The 9,837-nt window shown below is 41.2% G+C and overlaps 1 protein-coding gene across 3 annotated transcripts in view; it reads left to right on the top strand.

Annotated features, from left to right (window-relative positions):
* Positions 1-1,249: 1,249 nt before the first annotated feature.
* The window catches only part of Tfb1m (transcription factor B1, mitochondrial), a 39,614-nt gene continuing 31,026 nt past the window's right edge, over positions 1,250-9,837 (top strand). For 2 of the 3 annotated variants that reach the window (XR_012908003.1, XR_012908004.1), the window contains exons 1-2: positions 1,264-1,453; positions 3,887-4,038. Coding sequence is in view for 1 of the 3 variants with exons in the window: in XM_075950277.1 (XP_075806392.1) it covers positions 1,321-1,453; positions 3,887-4,038 (285 nt within the window). In the remaining 2 variants the exon portion in view is untranslated. Of the gene's footprint in view, positions 1,454-3,886; positions 4,039-9,837 lie in introns of all 3 variants that reach the window. The other variant, XM_075950277.1, reaches the window with a different exon arrangement.

Genomic DNA, 9,837 nt, shown 5'->3' with positions numbered 1-9,837 from the left:
AAAAAATTTTAAGGAATATAAAACAGTACTAACAAATAATATCGAAACACTTCGCAAAGTTGAAAGTTCTTAAGTCAAGAGACAAAATTATGGCATATTTAAAGATCCAAAATGGTTTTTATTCACAATTGTGCAACTAGACAGCCCTTGGAATTCTTTCAAAGAACCCTGACCACAAAATGTCAGGCATTGTTTATGACAAGAAAAGTGATCTAGAGACAATCTAGTTGATTATAGCCAGGAGTTTTGCTTTACTTGCGTTAGTTGGTCTCCTGCTATTGATTAAAGCTGGGATGCTATTATCTGGTGGACATTCAGCTGTTTGTTCAAGTTGAATTCCTAAATTCGGTTTTCGGCTGGCTTACCTATTCAAAGAGCCTATAGGTCTCTAAATTCTGAGGCATGCTATGGCTGGATGCAAGTTAACATCTTCAGGAAAATAAGCCAAATTCAGACAAGAATAATGCAAGATATTTTTTCCTACTACATATAGGAGGGGGAAACGAGTTGGAAGTAAAAGAACTATTATGAGTGGACAAGACAATGGAGCGGGGAAAAAACTGATGGTTATAGAGGTTATAGAGGGAGTAAGTATGATCACGGTATGTTATGGGCATACGTGGGAAAAGTCACAAACAAGCCCATAACTTTGTAAAATTAATACACACTAATTTTTTAAAAGGTGAGGTCTCTCCTCAGCTTGGTGGGTCTGAAGAGTCGGAATTCTAGTGACTAGCGCTCCCCACAAACCTCGATGAGATCAGGGACCCGGGTGAAACTCCTTCAGCTGACAAATCATTGCTATGGTAACTGGCTGCAGCTGACAACAAGCTGACCTCACGCCATGCCATGCATCATACACAGGGTGGCCACTCTAAGAGGCGCTCACATTTTGATCTACTTAATAGAAGAAAACACTGAGGCTGAGAGAAGAGGCGCGAGGAAATAAAAATATCTAGCCTGTGGCGGGAAAAAACTGCCAACAGGAAACAATTCACCATCTTTCCCGCTACTAATCGAAAGTCTAGCCCTCGAAAGGCCTGTGGAGCCTCCCAGAGCAGGGCTACAAGGCCACGCCCACCAGACACGCCCACCCTCAGACTCCGCCCCTCTCCGCACCCAGCCTGCACCGCTCTCTGCCGGACGCGGTTGTAGTCTCCCGGTACTGACAGACTTCCTGTTAGTATTCGTCATTTCCGGTAGGTTTCTCCAACCAATAAAAAGGCCTCGGAGGCGGGCCATCGTCTCCAGGCCCCGCCTTCCCCTCGGAGTGGAACCTTCAAGCCGCGGCGTGGGGGCCGGGCTGCGCGTGTCGGCCTCATGGCTTCCGCGGGGAAGCTTGGCTCTTTCCGCCTTCCCCCGTTGCCCACCATTCGGGAGATCATTAAGTTGTTCGGACTGCGAGCGGTGAAGCAGCTCTCCCAGAATTTCCTCCTGGACTTGAGGCTGACAGGTGGCGGAGTCGTCAGTTCGCCCGGGGGTTCCCGAGGGGCGCGGGCGGGTGATGGAGCCGGGCTGGACGGGCGGCTATCAGGCAAGCGCTCCCCCGACCGCTCGGAGCTCGCTGCTCCTGGAGCCCGGGAGCGCGACGTGAAGCCTCGGGCCGAGGCGACGCTCCGCGGTGGACGGCTCTACCTGTCGGAGTTGCTTCCCGCGCTCTTTATACTGAGCGGGATTTAATTTAGTGTTTCTTTACCCTGTTCCCTATCTGTCCGTCATTAGCGTGCGCCAGGTAGTTTCTCAGCACTTGCGGAACAGAGGCAGGAGGATTGCCGCCAGTTAGAGACAGACCCTATTTCAAAACCGTAATCCGAAATAGTGAATAGGATACATGTTCACTTCTTGAGTCTAAGACTCCCTCTAGGGAATCGATGTTCGCTCTGTAAATGCATACTAAGCAAACAGTGCAAACAGCTACCTTGTGCCAACGCTTGACTATGATGCTGCAACAGCCTTGAGTTTGCAGTTTAGTAAATTGACCTCTTCGTGCCTCTTAAAAGTCACTTTTATACTGTGAAATTTACATAGGGTGAAGGTCACCAGTCTGACACCCAAGTTTTGTTGAGTTTTCACAGGTGTTTGTTGATTTCCCTACCTCCACATGTTAGTGATGCTTTCTGCAAGGTGTGATTGTGAGAATGTGGTTGCAAATAAGGGCACTAATTGACGGAGCACTAAGATTTTGCCCCTCTTCCTACGTTTAAAAGGGATACCCCCCAAAACAATCAATTTTGAATACATGATGCATGGACCACAAGGCATAAATGAGTAGTTTGTTTCTCGAACTTGGAGCCTTTCTTCTGCCTGTAACAATATTAAATTAATGTAGGCAAAACAGTTAACCCCCTTAAGTTTTCTCAGCCTATATTTGATTAAAAGGTCAACAAGAACCCAAGATCACCCTCTGTTAGATTCTTTTGTTCCAGCAATAGCTAATACTATCCTCTCCCAGCCATGAGCAAATAGTAAATAGAAAGCACCATTCTCTGCTGAAATACAGCTTGGTTTGGTTTTTTTTGTTTGTTTTGTTTTTTAAGACAGCCTCCTGTGTCTAAGCTGCAGCACGTGACTTTGCCTTGCTAATCATCTTGCCCTCACCTGCCAAATGCTGAAATTATAAGCACGTGCCACCGTGCTCACTCAGTTAATGGCTGCTCCGTAGGGACCCCAAACCTCTGTCAGATTGATTATTCCCCCAGCCATTTAATTTGTGTTCTCTCTTGTGCCTCCCCCGGAGTAAGTTCCAGGTTCTAGGGTTCCTTTATCCACTCCTTTTTGTGGGAACCGAAGTGAAAGGAGAAAAAGGTACTTGTTCTGGTGAGCTCGGGTGGAGCGAGTTTGAAACTCAGACTTAGGGATTTGATGCTGCATCTTTGGCATCTGGGTGTATTTAAGTGTTCCTGTGGGGCTTAGGAATGAAACCACCGCCCCACCTGTTGCCGCTTTCTGGTTTTAAGACAGAATATGAAGTTCATAGTTCTCCCTCTGAATAAATTATTCTCCATCCCTTTGAGAGAACAGTTGGTAATCTGTAACAAAACAAGGATTGGTTTTGGAAGCCACACCTAGGGTGGAATTCCTCTCTGCCATTTGCTTTTCTTCATGATGTTTGATGTGTAGTTCAGATAAATGATAATAGAATTGTAAGAGAATGTGAATACGTCACCCAAAACAGCCGGTTGGGGGGTGCTGATTCCCTTTCTGGACTTATTTGGTAGTGGGTCCGCAACATTTTGCTTTTAAGTTTACCCAAATTGATCATCAGTATCCATCCTGGAGCTGTGCAGTGTCCGTATGCAGTGGCGTGTTTTCAGTGGTAAAATTTCCAGTGTCCAGGGCGCTCCATTGTGTTTCACAGAGTGATGAGTTGCAGTGAACTTAGTCTACCCTGTCCTGTGATGTCTTAGCTTCTGCTAACTTGACAAACTGAAGCAATAGTAGTTTCTTCTCAACATGTGTGTTGCAGCCCTTAAAATTTCAAGTTGTAAATCTAAACCTTTTTCCGGAAACAATCAAGAATTCAAATTTCAGAGTCTAGTCGGCATTGGTTGTGATTGTCATCCTGACCTCCAAATAACTCTGGGGGAAAACAGGGATGTCTGCATCCTCCTTTTGGATTTTTGCTGATGACAATGGGAGGATGAATGTGAAAATAATCAGCTATTTGATGTCGCAGGGCTATAGTGAAGTGCCGCCTGGTCATCTAGCCAGTCTTGGGAACTGATTGGTTAGGTGGAGAAAGAAAATGCAGTATTGTCAGAATACTGGTGCAGTACAGTGATGTAGAATATTATGTGTTGGTTCAGAGTGAGAGCTAAATAATTAATAGTAATGTTGGATATTAGGAAAGTTGTCATGATAATAAAGTGACCTCTTTTCTTTTTAGACAAAATCGTAAGAAAAGCTGGCAATCTAGAAGATGTTTATGTTTATGAAGTGGGCCCCGGGCCTGGGGGAATCACAAGATCCATTCTCAATGCCAATGTTGCTGAACTTCTGGTGGTTGAAAAGGACACTCGATTTATTCCAGGATTACAGGTGAGATGACTTAAAGTGTCTTTTTTAGCAAGCAAGACTGAGTCAAATCTTAGGCCATGATCTAAAGTCCCCCAGGTGACCGAGGCCTCTGCAGGCAGTTCTCAAGACTGAGTGAAATCTTAGGCCATGGTCTGAAGTCCCCCAGGTGACCGAGGCCTCTGCAGGCAGGTCTCAAGCTGCAGCTCTCCAGGTCCTAGCCCACAAATTAGAGTTCTGTCATCTAGAGAAGTCTAGAAAACTGTGTGATATACAGGAATACCACATGGTCTTTACATGTAGATGCTAAATAAACTAATCATTTCTATGGTTTTGTTTATTTCTAAGCTGTGCATATTATGGCCCAGTTCTATAGAAATAAATAAAAATAAATGTCAATAATGACCAATTGCTTTTACTTTGGAGAACTTTAGGTTCCAAAAAGTATTTTCACACATAAAAGATGAACAAGATACATGCTGGGGCCTCATCAAGAGTTCAAGCACTTTTACAAGAGAATTTTTATGCATAAAGAAAGAAGTTGCACGACTTAGAACCGTAGACGAGGTTTGAGTGAGACTTGCAGAGACGCGGGTGCTCTTATGGGGAAATAGATGAAGGTCTGGGGATTTTTCACCTGAATTGTGAGAATCCAGAGTGAGTGTCTTCAGTTTGCCCATCACAGGTTAGCAGTGGAGAAGAGACCTGTCTTGGTTATTGTAGGAAAAGAATAAGACAAGTAAGTGGAAATTAAAGGAGACAGGTTTGAGGGTTGGTGTGGGAGGTCCTTCTGTCTATGTGTTGCTTTTATTGGTTAATAAATAGAGAACTGCTTCAAGCCTGTGGCAGGGAAGAACAGAACTAGGTGGGGAAAACTAAATGGAATGCTGGGAGAAAGGGAGTCAGAGAGAAGCCATGGAGCCACCACCAGAGACAGACTCTGGGACCTTCATCCAGTGAGCCACAGCCATGTGGTGATACACAGATTAATGGAGATAGGTTAAATTAATATGTAAGAGTTATCTCCAAAGCTACAGAGTAAACCCTGTCTTGGAAAAACCAAAAAAAAAAAAAAAAATTAAGCATTAGCCAATAAGAAGGTAGAGCTAATGGGCCAAGCAGTGATTTAATTAATATGGTTTCTGTATGATTATTTCGGGGCTAAGCAGCTGGGAACTAACTAGCAGCCTCCCTCCTACAAAGAGTTTGAAATAAGGGGGATGTGGAGTTTTTAAAGCATTGGCAAACAATGGGACAGATCATATCGGGAATCTTTTAAAGAAATTTCTCAAAAGAGTCTCTTGAGGACTGGCCTTTGATTCCTATGTAATTCTCAAACTTTAAAAGAGCCTTGAACTTTAGACCCATTTGAGTAGCAATTTATTACGTGACTTTAACAGAACAATAAAATTACCCACTGTTCTTCTACTTTTAAAAAAAAGAAAAAAATAGTTTAAAAATAGTATGTTCAAATACTCATCTGTATATGTTAGAATAGTTGGAGAAATTTTGTTAAAATCTAGGATTTTAGCTTGGCGTGTTGGCACATGCCTTTAATCCTAGCACTCAGGAGGAGAGGCAGGCAGATCTCTGTGAGTCTGAGGCCAGTCTGGTTTACAAAGTGAGTGCCAGGACAGGCTCCAAAGCTACACAGAGAACTTTATCTTGAGAAACCCCCAATAAAATAAAATGTAGCATTTTAGTCAGGCAATGGTGTTGCACACCTTTAACCACAGGTGATCTCTTGAGTTCAAGACCAATCTGGTCTACAGATCAAGTTCCAAGACCAGGGATACACAAAGAAACTTTGTCTCAAAAGCAAAACAAAACCAAAACAATAATAAAATATAGGATTTTATTGTAGGTGGAGTGTCTCAGCAGTCATTCCCAAATTACCACACGGAAATTTATTAATTATAAATGCCAATAGCTCAGACTTATTACTAGCTAACTCTTACAACTTAAATTAACCCATTTATATTAATCTACATCCTGCCACATGGCCTTACCTCTCTTTCAGCTTGCACCTCCTGTTTTTTCTCCATGTCTGGATGGCGACTCCTCTGGCTCCACCCTCTCTCTGCCCCTAAAACCTTGCCTAACCATCAGCCAATCAGCTTTTTATTAATACCGAGAACAATACATATTTACAGTGTACAGAAGGATTATTTCACAGCATTTTGTGGCCACTGCTTTAGAAAACTAGTCTTCTCATTTTTCATTTTTCTTATCTGGCTTTGTCTGGTTTTCATGTGTGAGATAATTGCCTGATGCTGACTTGTATCTAGTTTTGCCCGTCAGAATTCATTTCAGATTGCTGACTTAATTCTGGGAGTGATACATGCTAAGTGTTCTGGACCGTGTGTGAAACTTAGTGGTATGGAGTTTGGTTTTGTTTGCTTTAAGAACCACGTCCCCATTGGCAGTGGAAGCAGGAGTATTGATTTTGGTGGGATCTCTGGTGACAAAGATACTGACAACTGCTGTGTTCTTTTACTTTCATATTTCTCGTCTGTGATGCATCTTCCCCATTAATCAGATGAATAAAATCTGTGTTAATTTCACATTAATTTATACATTATCCTCTGTTCATTAAAGATGTGTGAAGACCAAAGGGGCAGCCACCACCCTCCTCTTCTCCAACACCCTCCCTGGAGTCCCTGCCTCCTAACAACTCTTTACCTTGTTTTGTTAAATTTTTCAAAACTGGCCACACTGTATCTGTATTGCTCTTGTTGTTGGTCTTGCCCCTTTAGAATGTAAGTGGCACAAGGATAAAGATCTGAGTCTTTATTCCTCTGTATCTATATCCGCATTTGACAGTGCCACAAAGCAGTGTCTCGTGTGGGAAATGGACTGTGTGTATATTATAGCAGCTGACTAAATGTCATTGGATAGTCAAAGCAAATAGTAACATTGGTTATTAAGAGGTTTTATACTTTTTAATATCAAAGATAATTCAGGATAAATCAGAGGAAATGTACATTTGATTTCTTACCTGTTTCACAAGCAGCAAAATGAATTCTTAGTGTCTTCTTTGTGAGAAAGGAACTTGCCTTAAAAAGAAATGATAGGTACTAAATTATCAACTAGGCTTCTTTTTCCCGTAAAGAATGTTTCAATATGTAAAGCTGTGCTCTATTAGATGTCCTAAATTAATCATAAAATTGAGTAAAAGCAGAAATAGGGTGATATATTTTAAGGATTCCATTTTAGTGATTTCTAAGCTAATAGAATTATTTTTTAAAGAAAGTGTAATAATTTATAAAATATCTCTGGATGAAAGTCTGCCATCTGTAGCTTGATTCAGTTGTGACAACATAATCATGAGACAGCTGTAGGGGAAGAGGGTACCAAGTGATGCACGTAACGTCCCTTCTGTGTATTGGAAAGGTACGTAAACCCATTCAGTGTGTGGAAGCAGCGTAGGTGATTTTTGTGGCAAGGGACACTCCTGTTCACTTCTGGCTGCCAGGATTAGCTTAGACTCTGTGACGAGTGTGCCCATTGGTGGAAAGCGGCATTTTGCCTCATTTTTTTTGTAGAATTGTTTAGTGTTTAGTGGATGCCTGACACTTGGAATTATTCAGTAAATCTTTCTGTTTTGCTTTTTGTTTTCCAAGATAGGATTGCTCTGTGTAGTTCAGGTTGGCCTAGAACTTTGTTGGCCAGGGTGGCCTTGAACTCAAAGACCTGCCTGCCTGTGCTGGATTCAAAGGTGTGCACCACCATGTGTGATTTCAGTGAATCTTTATTAACATCAAGTTATTGCTTCCATGTCTTGGGCATCTCTGGTGATTTAAGATTGATCCAGGCCACTGTTGATAGCAAACTGCTTTCTGGTAATGTACCACTCACGTTGTACAGTTCTTCCTCATTACAGTCGTTTGTTTTTCTTCTGTTTTTGTGACTAAGGATTCTCTATGAAGGGGAGTAAGGAGATTTTATGTCTCAGGGAGCTCGAAGCTGGAGATAAGGTCAGAAACATGCCTCTCTTTGAGCGAGGAGTCCAGATTCTTCTTAAGTTTCTTTTCTTTCATACATTAGTAATTATAATGATAGCTAATATTTCAGAAGCATTGTCCAGTAAATACTTTGTTTTACAGGTTTATTGCAATTTTATTGAGGCTTCATAAACCACACTTGTGGAAATACTCTAATTACTGACATGCTATGGTCTTGTCCTCACACTAAAGATGATAAACATGGTCGTGAGAAGGACTTGTAATGGATTTCTTCTTCCTCCCTTGCTTATCCCTGGATAGCTGATCAGGAGCAAGATTTTTCTCCCCTTTTTTAGACTTATATATAACTAATAATTTTGTATATACTTGTTAGTTAATGCTGTATATATTTGTGCTTTTTCTCAGAATAATTATTTTCACACATCCTGAGGTATTTATCAGTAGCTTTCTGTGTTTGATGCTGTATAAACAGTCCACTGTGTAAATATACGAATTTTGTAGATACTCACCTTTTGATGGACTTTGTTAGCAACTGCACAGCAGGCCATTTGAATATTCGCATGCAGCTGTTTATAAATGCATGCTTTTACTATTCTCCAATGAAGACCGAGGGGTATACGGTCTGATGTCCTGCCTATGCTATTTTATGTTGCAAAACTACCAGACTGTTAAGGTAGCTTTCCTATTTTCCACTCTGACCAGATGTAGCGGAGTGGCATTTGCTGTGTGTGCTTGCACACCCTGGTGCAGTGAGCTTTTGGTGTGTTGTCTTTGTTTGAACCCTTCTGACTTGTAGGTAGTGGTTTCTTGTGGGTCTGCTAGTGTTTCCCCAGGACTGATGATTGCGTGTATCGCTTCCTCGTCACCTGTGCTTATTTGAGGAGTTATTTAGGTAGTTTTGCTCTTTAGTGGCGGTCCATTTGTCTGGTTAAATCTAGAGCGCTGTTTATGGATCCTGCACATGCTGTGCTGATATCTTCTCAGTTATGGCTTCTTTTTCCATTTTCTTGACAATGTCGATTGAAAAGAAATATAACTTGTACTAAGTACAAAATTTGTCAGCTTTTTCCTTTAAATACAATTTTGTGTCATATTTTTAGAATATTTGTGAAAACCAATTACTAAGACTTTAAAATAAATAAATAAATAAGTAAATATGCCAGGCAGAGGCAGGCAGATCTTGGAGTTCAAGGTCAGCCTGGTCTACAAAGTGAGTTCCAGGACAGGCAGGGCTATAAACAAACAAAATTTTCCTGTATTTGTGTTTTAATTGTTTTAGCTTTTAACTTTAGATCTTTGTTAATTGATTCGGTTTTTGTGTGTTGGGGCTAGGTAAAAGCTCAGAGATTCAGATTCTATTGCTCGTCTCTCTCTCTCTCTCTCTCTCTCTCTCTCTCTCTCTCTCTCTCTCTCTCTCTCTCTCTCTCTCTCTCATTTGTAGCTGTCTGCTTGTAGAATTGTCCCCTTGATGCTGATATTGGAGTCCAGTTCATTCCACTGGTTATGTACATTGTCTTTTGATTGAGATTAGGTTAAAACTAAAAATTAATGTAGGTGGGAATTCAGTAATGATAAAAAAACTTCTGACCTATGAATATTGTATATAAACTTATTTTTGTTTTCTCTTAACACTGTTTTTATACTTCTTCCTGTGCAAATTTTGCACACACCAGATTTACCCTTGAGAATTGCATGCATTCCAATGCTCTTGTACATGATTCTAGTTTTTTTTTTTTTTACTTTCCAGTGGGCTGTTGCCATTGATTTATTGAATGCTGACTTTGTATCTTGAAACTTTACTAAACTCATTTATCAGTGGCTGCTTTGTAGATCTCTTATTATTTTATGTCTGTATTAC

Source organism: Microtus pennsylvanicus, chromosome 1, assembly GCF_037038515.1.
Source record: "Microtus pennsylvanicus isolate mMicPen1 chromosome 1, mMicPen1.hap1, whole genome shotgun sequence".
Taxonomy (NCBI): domain Eukaryota; kingdom Metazoa; phylum Chordata; class Mammalia; order Rodentia; family Cricetidae; genus Microtus; species Microtus pennsylvanicus.
The sequence above is the reverse complement of the archived record's forward strand: the minus strand, read 5'-3'. Positions and strand labels throughout refer to the sequence as shown.